Genomic DNA, 22803 nt, shown 5'->3' on the forward strand with positions numbered 1-22803 from the left:
TGGAAGATTGTCTCTAAGAGTTCCATATTAATTTTTGCGATTGTCTTCTCTATAAAGTTAGAGCAGCTTCCTCATGATTTTTTCTTTCATATTGTTTTAGTCTTTTGATACACTTGGTTCTCTTTATTACATTGTAACTTTGGGGATCATGTAACCTAATCTCTGTAACTGCTATAGGTTAAATTACTTGTCCCTTTTTTTGCTGCTCATTAGCATGCATTGAGGTATAACACCTCTAACTTGGTGTTTCTTGAAAGAACTTTGTTTCTCACCGAACTATCAATCTTATCTCTCCATCCCTTCCTGTCTCATTCTGTTTATTGTTCTTCACATTGCTGCTTCATGACCTTCACCCTGACTTTTTGTCTTTCCCGACGAGAACCTTTTCTCTCTTACGAGTTAAAGGTTCTCGCCACAGTCCAAGTTTAGTTTTTGCCTTGTTAGTCAAAACTCATTTCTCTTTAGTATAAAAAAAACTTTTGTCTTCAGTCTAAACCAATGCTTGATTAGCATGTGGCTCAGGAAATAGACCTGTCATTATTACCCTTGAGGACCTGTATTCTAATTCTGGCTTTAGCTCATTAAGCTCTCTCAGGTGTGCCTCATTTCTAATTCCAACTATGTTGTTGATTCCTGTGTTACTCATGACAACTAGATTCTCCCTCAATTAATTTATTCCCCTGCAGCCCAGAAAAAATACTGAAGCCTGGCATCAGGTCAGGAATATAACCCTACAGCCATGGTTTCAGAGAACAGTATCTTTTCCCTAATTGTATATATACCCAGCACGACCCTTCCTTTCTGCTTCCTTACTGGAATTGTCTTGCAGTGAAGTGGCATAGTTGGATTACCTGTGTCCTCCCACTGTTTCGGTTCATGAATATATAAGAAATAGAAGCAGGAGCAGGCCATCTTGTTTGTCCCCGCTCAGTAAGATTGTGACTGATCTATTACTTAAATGCTACAGTATATTCCTGCGCAAGTCCCAAATCTCCTGATTCCCTTAATATTCAAACATCCCTTGCTCTCTTTCTTTATGAACTTATGAGACTGAGCCTCTACAGATCTCCAAGCTCGAGAATTAAAAGATTCACCACCCTCTGCATGAAGGAATTTCTTCTCACCTTTGTCCTGAATGGTCGACTCATTAGAATACAACAATATATCCTAGTTCTGAGATAGAGGAAAGGTGATACCCAAATTGACCCATAAAATTTCTGTTAAAAAATGATAGAAATATGAACAAATTCACTATTCTAATCTTACCAGAGTGTAGGCCTGATCTAGTTAATTACTGTTATTGGGTAAAGGTCTTGAATGTTGGATTTTTATGCCAGGAGTGAATCTGATGAATCCCTATTGTATTCCTTCTAGTGCAAGGGTAGCCTTTGGTGAATAGATCTGATCTGTACATGGCATTTCCAGGTTGCTTGTCTCAATCAGTTGACATAATCATTTGAAATGGGTCAACTTAGCCTTCAGTAACTGACTTAACACTACAAGACTTTAAAAGTTAAAACTTCATTGGTTACAAGCTAATGTCTTCAAAAATGATGAATTCTGATCTCTAAATCTTTAAAGTGTTCCTATTTCTATAAATGCTTTATTCCTATGAATGAATAAAAATGCTTTTAGTGGGCCAGAAATTGAAACACTGCTAAGTGAGTGTGAGAACATTACTCTGTTATCTGGATTTGAATAATGCATCATATTTTAATACAAAAGTAAATATATATATCTGCAGAAGGTGAACATCTGAAATATAAAAAGAAAAATTTTGAAAACAGCAGATCAGACTGCACTTGTGGAAAGAGAAACATCTAGTGTTTTAGGTTAGAGATTCTCATCAGAATTAGGAAAGAGATGTGGAAAAAAGGCTTCTTACAGTTTTTTTTTAAACGTCCGGGGCACCTTGAAGATGACGATCTCGTGCAGCACAGGTTGATGGATATGATTAAATGTTCCCTTTTCAGCCTGATACAGCTGAGAATCACAATTGCTTCCAGGGTCTGTACAGTTAATAAAGATGTCTTGATGTGATTGAATAATCTATCGCTGCTTAAAACCGATGGAATCAATGCCGATTGTGGCCATACTTCTTGCTAGAAGAAACTTTCTCATAGGAAATGTGGCTGCAGGTCAGGTAATACTAGTGCATTTAAGAAAAGGGGATGGTTGACTCCCATACCGACTATCTTGCTGGCAAATATACAGTATCTAGTAAATAAAATTGAAGATCTCAGAGCTAGGGTGCTGTATCAAAGGGACATTAGGACTGCTTGCGTCCTTTGTTTCACAGAATCCTGGTTAATACGTTCCGAACCAGAAGCAGCGATTCAGATTGACAGGTTCACTAGGACTGTCAAGTCTTGCAGAAGCAAAGGTGGGGGTGTATGCCACATGATCAATTCCTCTGAGTGCACAAATGTATCAGTGTTGTCCCAATTCTGCTCACCAGATCTGGAACATCTGGCAATTAAGCGCTGTCCATTTTGCCTGCCGCAGAAGATTTCAGCAATCATTTTGGAACATTCTACCTCAGGCCAATGTCAAGCAGACTTTGGTTGATCTAAGCAATAGGATCAACCTGCACAAAACAACACACCCTGATGCCTTCACCATCATTTTGGGGGAAAAAGTCACCAAATAATTACCAGCATCAAATAACTTGTAGTACCAGAGGAAACAACAGACCACCATCAAGAATGCCTACAGTGCTATTCCATGCCCTCACTTCAGGAAGTCTGATCACCTGGCTGTAATTCTACTCCCTGAGTATAGAGAGAGCCTGAAGACTGCAGCGCCAGTAGTGAGGACCAAGAAGGTATGGACAAGAGAAGCAAAGGAGCACTTACAGGACTGCTTTGAATAGGTGGATTGGACTGTATTCAGGGATCTTCAAATCTGGATGACTATGCTGCGGTCGTTACCGACTTCATTAAAAACTGTGTGGATGAGTGTGTGCCTACGAAAACTTGCTGTACATTCCCAAACCAAAGGCAGTGGATGAGCCAGGAGGTTCGTCGTCTGCTGAGGGTTAGATCTGTAGCATTTAAGCCACCCAGGTCTGTACAAGAAAACCGAGTATGACGTGCAGTGGGCTATTTCAAGAGTGAAGAGATAATTCTGAGTGAGGTTGGCAACATCAGATGCACGTTAATTCTGGCAGAGTTTGCAAAACATTACCTCTTACAAAGCAAATCCCAACAGTGTGAATGGCGACAATGCTTCACTACAAGATGAGCTCAACGTCTTCTATGCCTGCTTTGAAAGGGAGAACATAACTACAGCTGTGACGATCCCTGCTGCATCCAGTGACCCTGTGATCTCTGTCTCTGAGGCCGATGTTAGGCTGTCTTTAAAGAGGGTGAACCTTCGCAAGGTGGCTGGCCCTGATGGAGTACCCGTCAGGCTCTGAAAACTTGTGCCAACCATCTGGCAGGAATATTCAAGGACATTTTCAACCTCTCACTGCTACGGTCAGAAGTTCCCACCTGCTTCAAAAAGGCAACAATTATGTCAGTGCCAAAGAAGAGTAGTGTAAGCTGCCTTAATGACTATTGCCCAATAGCACTCACATCTACAGTGATGAAATGCTTTGAGAGGTCAGTCATGGATCAAATGAACAGCCTCAGCCAGGTCCTGGACCCACTGCAATTTGTCTATCATCACAATAGGTCTATAGCAGATCCAATCTCAATGGCTCTTCACACGGCTTTAGATCTCTTGGACTATACAAACACATATGTCGGGATTCTGTCCATAGACTATAGCTCTGTGTTTAACCATCATTCCCACAGTCCTGATTGACAAGCTACAGAACCTGGGCCTCTGTACCTCCCTCTACAATTGGATCCTCAACTTACTAACTGGAAAGCTACAATCTGTGCGGATTGGTGATAATATCTCCTCCTTGCTGATGATCAACACTGGCGTACTTCAGGGTCATGTGCTTAGTCCACTGCTCCAATTCCTCTATACCCATGTCTGTGTGGCTAGGTATAGTTCAAATGCCATCTATAAATTTGCTGATGGTAGAATCTCAGATGGAGATGAGAGGGCATAGAGGAGCGAGATATACCAGTTAGTTTAGTGGTGTTACACCAACAACTTTGCACTCAATGTTAGTAAGATGAAAAAGCTGATTGTGGACTTCAGGAAGGGTAAGAAAGGAACACAAACCAATCCTCATAGAGTGATCAGAGTGGAGAGAGTGAGCAATTTCATGTTCCTGGGTGTCAAGATCTCTGAGGTTCTAATCTGGTCCCAACATATTGATGTAGTTATAAAGAAGGCAAGACAGTGGCTATATTTCATTAGGGTTTGAGGAGATTTGGTTTGTCAACTAAAACGCTCGAAAATTTCTACAGATGTACCATGGAGAGCATTCTGATAGGCTGCATCATTGCCTGGTGTGGGGATGGGGGGTCGGGGTTCTACTCCATAGGACCAAAAGAAGCAGCAGGAAGTTATAAAATTAGTCAACAACATCTTGGGTACTAGCATCTGTAGTATCCAAGACATCTTCAAGGAGCAGTACGTCAGAAAGCCAACATCCATTATTAAGGACCCTCATCACCTAGGGCTTGCCCTCTTCTCATTGTTACCATCACAAAGGAGGTACAGAAGCCTGAAGCCACACACTCAGCTTCTTCCCCTGTGCTATATGATTCCTAAATGGACATTGAACCCATGCATACTACCTCACATTTTAATAAAATATATTATTTATGTTTTTGCACTATTTTAATCCATTTAAAAGGGTACTTACTGTAATTGTTACTGTACTGTTATTGTAATATACTTACTGTAATTGATTTACTTCTTTATCTATATTATCATGTATTGCATTGTACGGCAGTCACAACATTAACACATTTCATGACACATGCAGGTGATAATAAATCTGATTCTGACAATTGCAGAGAAAGTGGTGGGAAGAATGGATAGGATGAAGCAAATATCTGAGATAGGATGAGAACAGTTCAGCTGCATAAATGAGGCAGTTGGAGAGCAATTTTTTTTCTCTTATCTGCTTTATGTGCTGCCAATAGTAGGACTACGGGACCGGTTAGCCTAACGTCGGTGGTGGGGGAACTGCTGGAGTCAGTTATCAAGGATGTGATAACAACACACTTGGAAAGCGGTGAAATGATCGGACAAAGTCAGCATGGATTTGTGAAAGGAAAATCATGTCTGACGAATCTCATAGAATTTTTTGAGGATGTAACTAGTAGAGTGGATAGGGGAGAACCAGTGGATGTGGTATATTTGGATTTTCAAAAGGCTTTTGACAAGGTCCCACACAGGAGATTAGTGTGCAAACTTAAAGCACACAGTAGTGGGGGTAAGGTATTGGTGTGGGTGGAGATTTGGTTAGCAGACAGGAAGCAAAGAGTGGGAATAAACGGGACCTTTTCAGAATGGCAGGCGGTGACTAGTGGGGCACCGCAAGGCTCAGTGCTGGGACCCCAGTTGTTTACAATATATATTAATGACTTGGATGAGGGAATTAGATGCAGCATCTCCAAGTTTGCGGATGACACAAAGCTGGGTGGCAGTGTTAGCTGTGAGGAGGATGCTAAGAGGATGCAGGGTGACTTGGATAGGTTGAGTGAGTGGGCAAATTCATGGCAGATGCAATTTAATGTAGATTAATGTGAAGTTATCCACTTTGGTGGCAAAAATAGGAAAACAGATTATTATCTGAATGGTGGCCGATTAGGAAAAGGGGAGGTGCAACGAGACCTGGGTGTCATTATACACCAGTCATTGAAAGTGGGCATGCAGGTACAGCAGGCGGTGAAAAAGGCGAATGGTATGCTGGCATTTATAGCGAGAGGATTTGAGTACAGGAGCAGGGAGGTACTACTGCAGTTGTACAAGGCCTTGGTGAGACCACACCTGGAGTATTGTGTGCAGTTTTGGTCCCCTAATCTGAGGAAGGACATCCTTGCCATAGAGGGAGTACAGAGAAGGTTCACCAGATTGATTCCTGGGATGGCAGGACTTTCATATGAAGAAAGACTGGATGAACTGGGCTTGTACTCGTTGGAATTTAGAAGATTGAGGGGGGATCTGATTGAAACGTATAAGATCCTAAAGGGATTGGACAGGCTAGATGCAGGAAGATTGTTCCCGATGTTGGGGAAGTCCAGAACGAGGGGTCACAGTTTGAGGATAGAGGGGAAGCCTTTTAGGACCGAGATTAGGAAAAACTTCTTCACACAGAGAGTGGTGAATCTGTGGAATTCTCTGCCACAGGAAACAGTTGAGGCCAGTTCATTGGCTATATTTAAGAGGGAGTTAGATATGGCCCTTGTGGCTACGGGGGTCAGGGGGTATGGAGGGAAGGCTGGGGCGGTGTTCTGAGTTGGATGATCAGCTATGATCATAATAAATGGCGGTGCATGCTCGAAGGGCCGAATGGTCTACTCCTGCACCTATTTTCTATGTTTCTATGTTTCTATAACTAACAAGGTCAAGCTACACTCTATTAATGGAGAATGGGCAACTCATCAAAAACACAGGTTCCCTTTGCTATGTCCATCCTTCCCATTATCAACTCTGCAACTTAAGATTACCTTTTTTTTCAATTTTTCTTTCCAACTTCTAACAAAGGACTCCTGACGTGAAACAGAACCTCTGTTTCTCATTACACAGATGCTATCCAACCTGCTGAATGTTTCTGTCATTTTCTCTTCACGCTCTTGAAAATGCAGTATGGATGTGCACATTCACTCTAAAATAATACCACTGGAAAACACATGATGATGCTCAATGTACTTGTGCAATATTTATTTCAGTACATAGTCCCATTCATAGAAAATAAGCCAAGATGCCAGAAGATTGGCAGCAATGGATGATGTCTAAGTATACGTAGCCTCTTCAATGTAGCAAGATGCCCCAGTAGAGTAGATGAACAAAGAGAGAAATTTAATGACTGTTTAAAAGCAGATTTAGAATGGCTAGAACTGCAAGATTGCGGCTCCTTCAAAGGATTCTATGGATGCAAATGATTATTGAGAAAGCAGAGATACAAAATTGTGATGGGATTTGGAAACAAGGATGAGAACTTACTCTTGCTATAACTTAAACTGGCTATTAATGTGGGTGGGTAATGCTTAACATGGATTCTTTGGGCTGAAGTGCCTGTTTCCACACTGTGACAATGACTTAAATAGGATCTGAAGTATGTCAGCAAGTTAAGGGTCAGTAGGTGGAAGAATTGGTCTGACATTGATTATAAACATAGGCATCTTGGATAAAGATGAGATTGTGAATCCTTTTCTTTCAGAGCTTTCATGAATATTCAGGATATCACTGTCATTTTAATATTCCCTTTTCTCTCTGTGGGGCACTACAAGCGGCAGGCTCTCTATTACTGAGAGACAGTCCCAATAAACAAGCTAAGAAAATAGCTCCAGAAAGGAGTGAGGAGATGAAACTATCCCTTCCTGTCCATACATCTATCCAATTTAACTTTAAACGACAACAGCCAACCTGCCTCAACCACTTCTGCTGGAAGCTCGTTCCACACAGCCACCACTCTGAGTAAAGAAGTTCCCCCTCATGTTACCCCTAAACTTTTGCCCTTTAACTCTCAACTCATGTCCTCTTATTTGAATCTCTCCCACTCTCAATGGAAAAAGCCTATCCACGTCAACTCTATCAATCCCCCTCATAATTTTAAACACCTCTATCAAGTCCCCTCTCAACCTTCTACGCTCCAAAGAATAAAGACCTAACTTGCTCAACCTATCTTTGTAACTTAGGAGATGAAACCCAGGCAACATTTTAGTAAACCTCCTCTGTGCTCTCTCAATTTTATTGACATCTTTCCTATAATTCGGTGACCAGAACTGTACACAATATTCTAAATTTGGCCTTACCAATGCCTTATACAATTTCAACATTACATCCCAACTCCTGTACTCAATGCTCTGATTAGTAAAGGCCAGCATACCAAAAACTTTCTTCACCACCCTATCCACATGAGATTCCATCTTCAGGAAACTATGCATGATTATTCCTAGATCCTTCTGTTCTACAGCCTTCTTCAATGCCCTATCATTTACCATGTATGTCCTATTTTGATTAGTCCTACCAAAATGTAGCACCTCACATTTTTCAGCATTAAACTCCATCTGCCATCTTTCACCCACTCTTCTAACTGGCTGAGTGAGTGCAGGTCAGTGGGACCAGGTGAGAGTAGGAGTACAGCACGGACTAGAAGGGCCGAGATGGCCTGTTTCCGTGCTGTAATTGTTATACGGTTATATGAAGAAAGCCTGCCCTGAGCAGGTGGTGTGAAATCCTACTGTATACATCAGCAAGCTCCTTGGCCAATGGGACCATCATAAACCACATCCTCTATTGTTTCCTTGGCTCATACTTACTCATTGTGTTTCTCCCACAGAATTACAGATGAACTAGTAGCACTAGGCACTTGTCCAATTCTATTTTTTTTTTCCATTCTATCTGACAATGATATGAGAGTTCTTGGTATTTCAAAAAAAATCTCTTGGTAAGATGAACCAATTCTATCTTGCCTGCAATTGAAAACAGCTTTTTTATGTCTGCATAACACAACATTGCACCATTCATGCTATAGTACTGCAGAATGGTAGTAATAGGGTGGAGGTACATCTCTAGCAAAGGGGGTGTAAGGTGCTTCTCCCCTCCACTGGCCTACAGGTCACCTTTGGGGAAGGTGTAGCACTTGCTTAGCCCCCGGATCAGGGTCATGTGAAGCCATGGGAACAGGTGGTGGTTGGTCATATGAGCAGCTGGTGCATATCATATGTCCTGGTTATACGAACATTGACGCCAGGCAATCTCTGAAGAGTATTGATAATGGCCGGGGTCACCAGTCTTGCATAGACACTACCCAGAAGAGGCAATGGCACACCACTTCCAAAGAAAAACTTCCAATGTTACATGGTCGGCAACAATGAATTATAGGATTGAGTCAGGTTTTATAAACAAACATAAACATTTATTAGACTCTGCTCAACAATAGTGAAAAGTAAACAAATGACTAATTTAACCAGAAGTTAACTGCTATACGGCAATTTAACAAACCCCCAAACTCTGGAATAGTTCTTAAAGTCGTAAATTTAAACACAGTCTTAAAGTGGTAAATTCGAAAGTTCACGTGATTTATAGAGTCAGTAAGGAGAGACTTCTCTGAAAACCAATTTCTTCAAAGACGTGACATTACTGCTGATCCTAGCCAAGAGATACCTTGTCCAAAGGATTCACGATGAAGGAAATAAAATGGCTTAAAGGAACTGACCTTTTCCTGGAGGATGAACACTGCACAAACCTTCCTGATCTTGCAGGGGTTATCTCAAATGCAGGCCACTATTTCTGAACGAAGATTCAATAAGGCCGATCCATTATAAAACCGCCAAATGACACCAACTTTACTCAATCCTTCGGGCTCGCGTAATTTGGTAAGGTCTTCACTCTCCAATACTAGACTGTAAATTTAAAACAAAGATGCAACAAACAAGAACTGGCAGCGATTGGCAAAACTGCTGGTACAACGTGTTTGTACCTCACAATAGAAAGTGAAAACTCCACTTTAAAATGAATCTGCATCATGAGACAAATACGCAGCAAAGCTAACGAATTAACTGACGAACTAACTGCGTGACAACAGGGGTTTCCCCTTTATATACCTGTTGGAACATGCCATCACATGACCTCACACTGGCAGGAAAGTTACATCATGTGACCTCACACTGGCAGGAAATTTACATCATGGTCATAAGACAGTCACAAGATACACACGAGGTATGTAACACCAAGAACAGTCACGGTTATGGAAAGGCCATGATCGCCCACGTCATATGACATGGCACATAACGAACAAACAATTCCAGAGTGACTGATACAGAACCAAAAATTTGAAAGCTCGCTCTCTTGGCAGGTATAAAATGAAGTTTTTGATAGAATCTGCTCTCTGGGCCGAAAACATGTCAAACAGCACTCCAGCTGAAGATATTCCTATGTACTTTTCATCTTTTCCTGTGTTCATTTACTGTAATCAAATTAAGGTGATGATTAAAATCTCTGATTACAAATTACTTCCTGGTGTGAAGTAATTCCTAATTTGTCTTATTTGTAAAAACATAGGAAACAGGAACAGGAGTAGGTTAATTGGTTATTCACCTCTCCTCTGCTATTCATCAGGAACATGGTTGACCTTCCACCTCGGTGCCATTTCTTAACTATTCCTATGCCCCTTGATTTGATTAATTTCCAGAAATACCTCAATCTCTATAACTGGTTCTCTGCACTCTCTGTGGTCAAGAAGTCCAATGATTTTGCCAACATCTATGTGAAGAGACTTCTCCTTATTTCAGTCTTAAATGACCTGCCCCTTATTTTGAGACAAGAACCCCTGATTCCCAACTCTTCATCGTGAGAAATATACAGCCAGTCAAGCCTTGAAAGGGTTATGTGATTTTTTTTTAATCAGTTCTCCTCTTTCTATTAAACTCTCGAGTAGGGGTTCCCAACCTGGGGTCTATAATGGTATTAGTCCATGGCATAAAAAAAGTTGGGAACCTCTGCTTTAGAGATACATACCTTTCTGCTCAATCTCTCCTCATTGATGAGCCAACCAATCTAATGGATCTTCCCAGCGCTCCCTACGTGGTAAGTTTGCCCTTATTAGGGTAAGGAGACCAAAACTTTACCCAGTTCTCCAGATGCTCCCAACAGGCTCCCAGAGAACTGCAGTAAGGTTTCTTCACTCCTGTACTCAAGTGAAAGTCAAGTTTATTGTCACGTGCACAACTACATTTATACAAAGGCACAATGAAAAACCTATTGCAGCAGTGTCACAGGTACCAAATAAGTAGCATTCACAAGAAAAACATTAATCATAACTTATGCACAGTGTTGCAAGAAATCACAATTGGAACAATTGGGGTGGCACAGTAGTGTAGTGGTTAGCACAATGCTTTACTGTACAGGCAACTTGGGTACAGTTCCCATCGCTGCTTATAAGAAGTTTGTATATTTCCCTGTGACTGCTTGGGTTTCCTCTGGGTGCTCCGGTTTCCTCCCACATACCAAAGACATATAGGTTGATAGGTTAATTGGTCATTTTAAATTGTCCCATGATTAATTTGGTGGATTGCTCGGCAGTGTGGGTTGAAGGGTCATAAAAGCATATTCCCCATGCTGGATGTCAATAAATAAATAAATAAATAAACACACAAACAATGAAGTCCATTTGAGTGCAAGGTGATCAAAGCAGCAAGAACCAAATGGTTGAGGTACCTATTCTTGAAGCTGGTGCTGTAGGTCTTCAGGTTTCTGTACCTCTTGCCCAATGGTAGCTGTAAAAAGATGGCATGGACCATGGTAGGGCTCGCTGATGACAGATGTTACCTTCTTGAGGCAGTGCCCCCTATAGATACTATCCATAGCTGGGAGGGATGTGTCCATGATGTATTCACTAGAATCCATGACTCAGTGCAGCCAGCAGTCTTCATTGGAATACTCAATGACAAGCAAACTTTCTTGACCACCAAAGAAAATAAAGACATTGGTGTGATTTTCTTGTAATCTTACCTATGCGCAAGGCCCAGGACTGACGAAGGGTCTCGGCCTGAAACATCGACTGTACCTCTTCCTAGAGATGCTGCCTGGCCTGCTGCGTTCACCAGCAACTTTGATGTGTGTTACCATATTAGCTAATCTCCTGTCATATAAAAAAAGATACAAACTTTCTGTTTTGTTTAACAAATGAAAGCGTAGATTGTCAAAATGTCTGGCATGAGCATGTTTGGCTGAAGGTCCCGTTTCTGTTCTGGACAACTAGATATTCTATATAAGGTTATCAGATCAGTAGTCCTTCTTTACTCTCTTGTATCACACTTGCTCTCCAATCCACAGGAACAATCTGAGGACCTACTGTATTTTGGAAGCTGTTAGCTAAGGAATCTATTATTAGCATAGCAACCTGTTACAAAGGTCTGTGTTGTAGATACTTGGGTCCTTGGGATTTATCAAGCTTTAGTCTCATTATCCTCTCTAGTATGACTTTTTATATACTTAATTCCTTCAGTTTCTCGTTCGCAATGGACCCTCTAGTATTTCAGGTTTATTGTGTTTTCCATGAAGACAGATACAAAATTATTGCTTAGCTTCTCTTTTAAGTTCCATATTTCTTATTATAATTTACCCTATTTTTTATCTGTAAAATGCCCACATTTTCCCTTGTGAGTTTTTATCTTTATCAGTCCCCATAGAATCACTTGATCTTTATATTGAAATTCTTTATGATGTGTTAGTCATTTTTTTAAGTTTCGAAATGCTCCCAAACATCAGACCATCTTTTATTTCCAGCAACTGCATGTTCTTCTTCTTTACATAGGGTGCCCTTTCTTAATTTCTCCTGACAACCTCTTCTGTTGGGTTTTGTGCCTTGAGAGTATTAATTGGACTATGTCTCATTGCCTGTCTATCTGTATATCTTTCAGTGTGTTCTCCTAATAATCTGCAGCCAGTTCTCCTGTTGTACATCGATAATTTTCCTTGCATTTAAGACCATAGTTTAAGACTTAAAACTTAATGCAAAATTCTGCCATTGTATGGTCACACATCCTAAAGACCTCTTTTACAAGATGATCAAGATCAACCCTTTCCTGTTGTTCAGAAATACCCTTTAGCTTGTTGTTTCATCAACACATTATCCTGGAAGTCTTTTTATACATTCTGCGATTCATAGTCAACATTACCATTCACTTATACAGTCTATAAGTGTATTAAATTCTCAAGATAACAATACATTCTTACATTCTCCTTGGTACATTTCATACCCAATGTCATATCTACTCTTTGGTGGCCTGTAATTGCTATTAGCTCTGTCCTTTGCTGTTTCTGAATTTAATCCAAATTTTACTCAGAAGGAAAATGGAAGACATCCACCTGTCACCTGCAGCCATGTTCCCATTCCTTTTATTCCATGTTGTTAATTGACTTTGTTGTAGGTGCTGCAGCTATTCAGATATAGTGACTTTAGTTTTTATCATCTTTTGAACTTTGGCTCCTTTTTCCAATTATCTTTGCTTCTGACATCTTTTTATTTTATTTAACACTTTTAAGCTGCCATTTCCTGCTTCATTTTTCTCCTTCCTGAATTCTCTTTGAACTTTCATCCCTTAAACACAACCTCTTCTCACCCCTGCACCTCCTTCCTGTGTGAATATGAATTCCAGTCTTGCCTAGGTAAAAAAAAATCAATTTATACAGGTACCACATGCCTTAGAAATAGTTCTAATGCCTAATTTATATGGAATTCTCCAACTACACAGTCACTTGCATTATTCTGCTGTTTCTACACTTGAATGATACTGCCTTTATAGACCTGCTTTTGAATCTCTCTCCTAGATCCCAATCATCTGCTTACAGGCCCTCAACCTTTGTTCTACATATATTATTGGCACTGCTTCAGACCACAACTAGTTCCCCACTCTCCTCTTTCAGAATATTTTCAGTATTTGTATTGCTTCGGCATTTATCGTCTAAAATATAGTTTATCTGCTTTTCTCAGTATGTTCCTTCTGGGAGGATTTAGTCCAGATGCTTAGAGGAAGAGCAGACTTTGAAATTAACAGGTAAATTCTGTATCTAAATTAATAGAAAAACTTTTGATCTATCCAACCACATAGCTGAACAGGAAACAAAGATTCCTCTTGAGTTTCAAAATTATTTTTTACATATCATAACTCTTGAAGTGTAACTTCAATGAGTTATTTTTAATTCCTCTGATATCTTATTGTATTGTACCTTCATTGATGCTTTCACTTACAAAGCATCTGAATTGCATCCCACGATAACATACGCAATTGTAGTCAGTCAACCAGTCCATGTGATGTACAAACGTAATTAGGGCCAGCGTCATGGAACATGGGGCAGAGCTCAGTAATCGTATCTTGGTTCTTCCATCTCATCTCCAGAACAAGGTGCAGTCCTCTGAGATGGAACAAAGTAATTTTTGGGAGATGATTTGATTCCCTAGAATATCTAACACCTGGTCGTGAATCAGCTGAGCTTATTCAGTGTGGAGGTTGTACAATTTATTGTTGTGCAGCTTTAATTTTTTTGAAATAATGAATTTAATCAACAGCCCTCTTGAGCTTTCACTAATTTTCACAACTGACAGAGAGCTCATCAGATGCACTTTTCAAAAAGCGAAATTTATGAAACAACAAAGACAAAAACTAGAGACGTTTTCATAAAATCCCTCAATCTTCTTTCTGTTCAGAAAGTTATTTAATTGTTTCTGAGGCTCAGTTGTAACGTCCTCAATGATGACCTAACCTTACAATCAACAATCTGACAGTGTAGGAAACTATAGATTGCTTTGATGTTGCGATACCAATGAACTCAAAGTACACACCTGACCATTTGGTAACTTTGAAGCTATCAGCCTTCACTGAAGCTAACATTGAAATGAATGGTGTCCACACGTATGCAGTAATCTCGGGATTGCATCAAGAGTTCAGTACTGTAAACCTGCAGTGAAGTTTCTGGAAAATGGGTGAAATTGTGATACTTATGTGGAAAACAGACTAAAAGATTTAGACAGTAAAAGTCCACTCGCACTTCAGTATTTAATTGTGGGTGACTTTTTGTTGTTTATTCTTTGTCCCTTCCAACTCACTTTTTTAATCCAATCTTTCTTACCCCCTTCGCTAAAACAGCTGCTAAATTGACCTTGTATTGCTCGAATTCATTTGATGCTGCATGACTTTCTGCAATTTTCACTCTGTTTCCCCAGTCTTTTCCCTTTTCACATGCATCCCAGATAATCTGAAGGATTTGCATTGTTTTTGTAACTCCCTAATCAAATTCCAGTGCAAAATTGCACAGTCTGTGGGCAGATGTAAGATGTAAGAACTATGATTTTAAAATCAAGTTTAGAAAATCTGAATTCGGGACCTGTATGTAATTCCACAGCTGCCAGGTGACACTGTTTATTTGACGGACCATTGTTTGAAAGTGAATCAAAAAATTATATCGCCATTTTAACAAATGTTGCATCACTGATTGTTGACATGATTCACTGACAGAAAACCTGTGAAAACAAATTGCTCAATACTTCTTTTACATTGAAGAATTTTATGGTGCATAATGAAGACTTCTACATATGGTTATTGACTTAAATCACAGGACTAGTAAAGCAGATAACCTGGACTAACAATCTACAGACCTAATTCAAATCCCACTGCAGCAGCTGTGGAAATTAATTTTAAATAATATAATTCTATTTTTGTGTGATTTTAATGCATAATTATTGATGGCCGAAAAATTATCAGAGTGTTATGGAAACTTCTTTAGTTTCTATCTGTCCTTCAGGAATGGAAATCCATTATGCTTTTTTAGTTGAGCCAATCCTCTTTTTAGGCAGTCCTTTAGCATTGAGGATGACTTGCTTATATTCCAGTTTTGTGGATTCTGGGATGACCAATAATGACAAAGTTGGAACCACAGATTCTTCCACAGGTAGAGCAAGAGAAGCTGATAGTTTGTGAACTGGTGTGTTTCTTTAATTACACAGAGACTCTGTGAGTTCCTGATGCATTGCCGTAAGGTTATTAACTCCATACCAACTGTTGCTCATCCACTTCCCGTGGAGGCTTTGAGTATTTTCCTCCATCGGCCTGCTGACCTCTCCCTGTGATGGAGTTGGAAGTACAACTTTTGTGTCAGGAGTCTGGTTTCGTATGTATGAACAACGTGGTACACTCAACATAATTGACTGAGTGTAACTTATGCCCCAGAGATGGGGATGTGTGCTTTTGGGAGAAAACACTGACGTTACTTTTCTTTATTCTTTCAAGAATTTGGTAGATGATGTGGAAAAAGCATTAGTAAAGCATTAGTAATATCTTTAAGTGACTGAAAGTGCCTGCTGTAAATTAGAAGCACAGCAGGGATTACTGCTGCCCAGATTACTTTAAGCATGGAGCTGGGTCTCAGGTCTTAAACAACTTTATCTTAGAGTGACAAAAGGCTTCACTGGAACATAGAATGCGATGATGAATTTCATCATCCTTGGTTGCCTTCAACAGGAAATGACTCTAGAGTGGCCCATGATTTCCCGAAAGTCGCTGAGAACCGATCTTATCAGAGGGTAGTGTCATAGAGTGGGTACAGTAATTGAGTAATAAAAGAAGGTAGAAAAGCAATGCAGAATATTGTGTTACAATTCTAGAGAAAGTGCAGAACAAGAAGACAAAAAGTGCAATGGTCATGGCAAGGTGAGTTGAGAAATCAAGAGTTCATCTTTATTGCATAAGAATTCCATTCAAAGTCATGATGGTGGATAAAAGCTCTTGCTGAGCCTTGTAATACATGTTCTCAAGGTTTACCACCATATTCAAAGTCAACAAGTACAATGTAGGCACCCATTGATAACCATCAATATCCATTTTCTCCAAGCAAGTCTTTGGTGGCTCGCTGTTCCCCATTAACTTCCCAGTACAGTTTTCTCCCCACATTCACATCGACTCCACCTCCAGAAAATCGCATCCACCTAATCTAGGAACAAGTTGCAGCCACCAGTTAACCTACCAACCTGCACCTGTTCGGGATGGGAGAGGAAATTGAAGCATCTAAAAGAAAACCCACACAATCATGGGCAGAATGTACAAGTTCTCCAGAGATACCAGGGGTGAGAATTGAATCCAGTCTCTGGAACTGCAGTAACTGCTCTACCAGCAGAAACACTCTGCTCACTTACAGGGCACTTACAAGGAATTGGAGACCAAAACCAATCCTTCAAAGTGCTAAAGATTGATTGTTTTTTATAATATTTTCTTATTCTGCCACTGAGCTCTGTTTGTGTTACTTCTGCCAACACACCTCGAGTCCCTTTTACTTGCCTCAGTACAAAGGGATTTGGTTATGTGTGGTTTCTTTAATTCAGAGGTTTACTAATCTCACTCCAGTAATGCTTACTCTTGCTGAAGGCACCCACCCTTGTTTCCAGTGTGGTGTATTGGGTGGTCCCTGGACTTATACTGTGGAGAATACATACGCTCACTTGGCCTTGGAGCATTGATTTACTGAACTGAAACAAAAGTCGATAAAATATTGCTAAACTATCCATGTGACCAAGGTAATTTGAACTCCATCAAACCTGAAGTAATTAGGAACATACATCAGCTGGCCAAAACAAGCCACACCCAATATAACATCAACACTTGTTAAGAGTTTTTTGTCAGTGGCGAGGACAATGAGATTCCAGTTCTAATCCATTCAATGCAAAACTGCATACTGGCAACTCAATAACTAAAACCACAATGACTAGATTTAAAATAACATCTGAGTTATTTAGAATGACATCTGAGTTTTAAATGAATTAAAAACAAACAACTCTAAAATTAAAAGAAATGTGGTTGTGGTTGTCGGATTCAAGTATTGCACATGTCAATGTTATAAAATACAATGATTAAATATAAAATAACTTCAAGAATTAAAGCTGAATTTTAAAAAAACCAAGAGCTCTGAAATCAAAGGAAGGTAGCTGCCCCATTTGAACCCAAATATTGCACTGCCTATGTCTCGTACTTAGAGATTATCCATAGTGCCTATGGGCTATGGTTGGGAAGGGAATTGTTCAGTTTCACGACAGCCCTGGGGAAGAAAGCTGTTTTACAGTCTGGATGCCCATGCAAATATGTTTCTGTATCTCCTGCCAGATGGTAGGAGATGGAACAGGTGATTTCTGTGGTGAGATGAGTGCATTTCATCATAGGCAGTGTGAACTGTAGATGGTTTCCATATCTGGTAGTTTTGTACAATGATGTTCCGTGCAATCAATCCAGATCACTCGTTGAAGTGCTTTCAACTAGCTTGTTCCAGCTAGTGAATCATGCTGTCAATGCAGTGGGTCAGTATGCTCCTAATGGCACATTGGTATAAAAGTTTACCAGCAGCTTTTGAAGCAGATTTGCTCTCTTTAAATTTCTAAGATCATATAGGCACTTTCCCTACCATCAGTGGCGCTGGTGGTCCAAGAGAGCGCCACTGTGATGTTCACTCCCAAGAACTTTTAAGCTGGAGACCCTTTCCACCGCTTCACCATTTGAGTAGTGGAGTTTATTCATACTTTCTTGATCTCCTGAAGTCGGTAATAAGTTCTTTGTTGTTTTTGATGTTCACTGAAAGGCTGTAGTTATTGCACCATTCAGACAGTTTCTGCACCTCCTCTCTGTATGCTGGTTCATTTGTAAGTGTGACTGATGTGCAAATCATGATCAGTCACAACCTGGTTTAAGCCCATTAGTGCTTGGTAGAATTTATAAATGGAAGGAAAATGACTTTGGGGGTGGTCATTAATGCATGTAATGTTCTGGGGAAAATATTTGCATAATACTGAAAATTAAGCACTACGCAATTGAATTTTCAGGTTATCAAGATACTAAATCTGCCACAGAATTTAAGGAGAGGTCCCCCTCGAGACTCATAAGCATTAACGGGTCAACAAAAAAATTGAAACACACCAGGGAGTCCTTGTGTAGTACATACTGTAAGATTCACATGAAAAAGCAGATCATTATCTAAATGGAGAGAAGTTCAGAGACATTTAAGTATTGTCATCTACGAATTATAATTTTAACAGGCAAATCCAACACAAAGATAAACAGTATGTTACCCTGTATTGTAAAATGATTGGAGTTTAAGAATAGAGAGGTTTTGCTACAGTCATACAGGATGTTGGTGAGATCAAGCTGGTATACTCTGCAAAGTTTCAGTTCCCTTACCTAAAACATAGTAGCATTGGAGACAGTGCAAAGCAGAACCAGGATTCAAATGTACTTTTCAGGGCATCCATAGGTGGATAGGACATCCCATAGGAGTTCCCTTGATACTGAGCCAAAGGCTTTGGTGAGGTCAATGAATGCCATGTACAAAAGTTGAAGTTGTTCACAACATTTTTCTTGTAGTTGTCGCATTGTGAAGATCATGTCGATTGCTCCACGTGATGGTCTAAAACCAGCTTGTGTCTGCAGAAGGATCTTCTCAGCTAAAGGCTTGAGCCGGTTGTTCATGATGCGGGTGAGGATCTTGCCTGCTGTTGCTAACAGGGAAATTCAGGGAAACAGGGAAAAACAGGGAAAAACAGGAAAAAGCAGTGGAAATCCCAACGCTCCTATATGCATCAGAAACCTGGACAACATACCGACGACATCTGAAGGCACTTGAAAAGTTCCATCAACGCTGTCTTCAAAACATCTTAAGTATCAGCTGGGAAGATAGAAGAACCAACGTCAGTGTGCTAAATGAAGCAAAAACAACAAGAATTGAAACCTACGTCATCAAGAACCAACTAAGATGGAGGGGTCATGTTGTTCGGATGAAAGACGAACGTCTGCCGAAACAAATCTTCTACTCCCAGCTTAAGGAAGGCAAACGTAAAAGAGGCGGACAACAGAAGAGATTCAAAGACGTCTTAAAAGACAACACGAAGAAATGTGACATTGACATCAACAATTGGGAAACCAATGCCAAGGACAGGAAACTCTGGCAAGCCATCATCCACGAAGGAACAGCAACTTTTGAAGCCAACAGATGTGCAGAATTAGAAGAAAAGAGAAGAAAATGGAAAGAGAGGCAGCAACAACCAAAGCCCGATCTGCCATCTGGAACTATCTGTCCTGAATGTGGGAGAACTTTCAAAGCCAAGATTGGACTCATAAGCCACTTGAGAGTCCATAAGTAGAACACCAGAACGAAGACCATCAATCTTGACCTCGAGGGATAGCCATGGCGATGAAAGCAGAACCACCAAGCTAATTCCTGGAATGAGAGGGCAATACTGTCAAGAGAGTTTCAGTCTAGATTTCTTCAAGTATAGAAGATTGAGGGATGACCTTATACAAACATACAAGATCTTAAGATGACTTGAGAACAAAGTACAGATTGGGATGTTGCTGTTAGTGGGAGATTCATGAACAGTGGGAGATAACTACAAGTTAAGGGACTGGTCATTTAAAACTGAGGTGCATTGAGATTTGTTCTCTGAGAGATAGTGAATCTTTGGAATTCTCTACCGTTGGTGATGATAGCAGGCAAATTATTAGATGTATTTAAGGTGGAGATGGACAAATATCAGAAAGGTTGAGGGACTACGGGTTATTGGGAACTGGCACAAAAGAGAATGTGAGGCCAGCATAGAACAGCCGTGATCATACTGAATGTTAGGGTAGGCTTGAGGGGCCTGGGGGTCTACTCCTGCTCCTATTTTCTTGTGTTCTGGTGAAGAATTGTACTTTCACCTGCAACTGCTTGGGACTGTGTTGTTGTAGCAATGTATGAAGTACAGGATTAGGTTGCTAGAAATACTCAAGAGGTCAGCTACATCTGTGGAGAGAGAAGCTTTGGCTATGTATTATTTTATCAGAACTCTATGAGAAGATTCAAAAAGGTTAACAATGGATGGTCAGCATTGATTTCACAAAGAAAGGTCTTTTGTGATGGAAATTTAGAAGGGAGATTGTGGTAATGCAGTAGGAAGGAATAAAATCCAGACCTTCTAAAGGTGTTTAATAAGATACCACACAATAGACGAATTAATATGGTCAGAGGACGCAGAGTCAGGATCTCTGGCTTTAAAACAGGATACAGAGAGTGGGAATAAAGAGTAGCATTGAGAGAAATAAAATGTGTAATAGTGCGCCACAAGAAGCAGTTTGGGACCACAGCTGTTCACAATTTGCAATAAAACTTCTGACCATGGGATCAAAGATACTAAATTAAATGTTGCTAGGAGTTTAGGTTGCATACTGCAGAACATTCATAAACATCCAGACTGGACATGTGATTGGCAGAGATGTAAAAAGCAGTACAATGTTGTGAGAGACATGAGGTCGCATATTACTGGGAAGCTAGCAGTCTGGTAGATTGAAACGCAAAGGAAATACGGATACGTCAATGATTTTTAAAAAACTGCACTACCATGAAAAACAATAAAGAAAACCAAATACTTCAAGTTGATTTTAGAGGACAGAATCAAAAAGTGGCAAAATTATGTTGTCTTTTGGAACCCTGATTAGATCACATTTGGAGTGCTATGTACAGTTCTGGTCACAGCATCATAAGATAAAGGGTGCAGAGAAGATTTACAAGAATAATACCAGAAATGCAAGAGTATATAAAGCAGGAATAGAGCAATAGACCAGATTTATTTTCCATTATGTGAGACATCTTCAATTTTGTATGAAATCTTAAAAAATCATGAAGAATTTTTACTTTTAAGCAGCACAACTAGAGGCTATCGACCACCAAAATAATATTCAACAGGGAATTCCAAAAGAAACATACAGTTTATATAAAAAAAAAGGTGAGATGAGATTTAATACCACAAGGAGTAGTTAATCAAAGTGTTCTCGATGCTTTGTACAGAAGGCTGTATAAGCATTACAGCAAAATGGGAATGATATATTCACGTGAGGAAAAATCTTAAGTATCAGGATGGATAGATAATATAGCTTTTGCTGTGTTATATATCACATGTAAACATATGAAAGATCAATGTGCTACAACCTTAACACTGCCTGATCTGCTCAGTATTTCCATCAATTTCTAGAAAGTGAAATAATTCGCCCCTCTTAAATGAAAGTGATGCTAAACCTGGACTCCGGATGACATGTTCCAGGATTTTGACATCAGTTGTAGATTAGGGACTTTAACGTCAGTAATGATCCCTTCATGTCATGTCAGGTTCTTTGATCTCCAACTCTAATCATTAATACAAAGGTGAGTAATCCAGATTCCTCACAGCAGGTTTAGTGAAGTAGCATACTCAGTGTGGGATAGTCTCTACTCTCCATCTCCTCTCAATGGAAAACTGGTTCTGAGCTACCATTAATCAAATTCTGTAAGTTTTCAGTCTGTCCTGTTGGACTGATAGGTTTTAATAATATAAAGGTCCTTCATAAATTGCAAAAAATACTCGATTGAGGCAATAGTGGCCTTATAATCAAGCTAGGAAATGCAAATCATAATTAATTCATGGATGCCTTGTGTTTTGAAATAAATTAATTTCTACATATCATGCTCCAATTGAGAAACATTTGGTTTTAAGGTGTGAAAAAATGCACAATATTAATTACATTCTTTAAGAAAAGACAGAGTGATGCTGAACATGTTTTAACTTATCAATTTGTCAATGTTTTCCTAACTCTGATATTTCAGTATTCAGAAAACTGCTTGCATCAAGGCTGTAATTTCCACTCTGTTCCACTCTCTCTCTCTTCTTTAGACAGAAGAATTTTGTGACTGGCATCCCGCAGCAACTGCCAGATGGAATGGTTGCCTCAGCTCTGCCCAGTGAGAGCCAATGCCAGGAAGAACTGTCTGAGCCTGTACCAGATCCGGACTACCTCACAGGTCAGGCTGGCCTTGCATATTCCTTTTCATGCTTTGCTGAACATAAACTTGAATGTAATAAGAACCTAAAGTAATTAGTATTTGACTTAGTGAGGTATAATTGATGGCTCACTATTCAATAAACCATTGTTATCGAAATGCAAAAAAAAAAACACCTGATGCCAGAAGTTTCAAATATAGATCAGCAGATCAGGCAGCATCTGTAGAGAATGAAGCAGAATTAACATTACAGATTAATAGCCTTCCTGTAGTAGTGATGTCCTTTTCAATTATAGACCATAGCCACTGGTTATGTGAAATCATATTTTCCCAGTCAAAATACAACTAGCAATATTGTGATTATTTTTAAAATTATTTCAGACCAATCTACCCAAATTG

The 22803-nt window shown here is 39.8% G+C and overlaps 1 protein-coding gene across 1 annotated transcript in view; it reads left to right on the forward strand.

Moving 5' to 3' along the window:
• The window catches only part of astn1 (astrotactin 1), a 2762425-nt gene that overhangs the window by 2173791 nt on the left and 565831 nt on the right, over positions 1-22803 (forward strand). Inside the window, exon 15 of the mRNA XM_072274559.1 lies at positions 22298-22425. Within this exon, the coding sequence (XP_072130660.1) occupies positions 22298-22425 (128 nt within the window). The remainder of the gene's footprint in view (positions 1-22297; positions 22426-22803) is intronic.

The sequence above is a fragment of the Mobula birostris genome, chromosome 12 (genome assembly GCF_030028105.1).
Source record: "Mobula birostris isolate sMobBir1 chromosome 12, sMobBir1.hap1, whole genome shotgun sequence".
NCBI lineage: Eukaryota > Metazoa > Chordata > Chondrichthyes > Myliobatiformes > Myliobatidae > Mobula > Mobula birostris.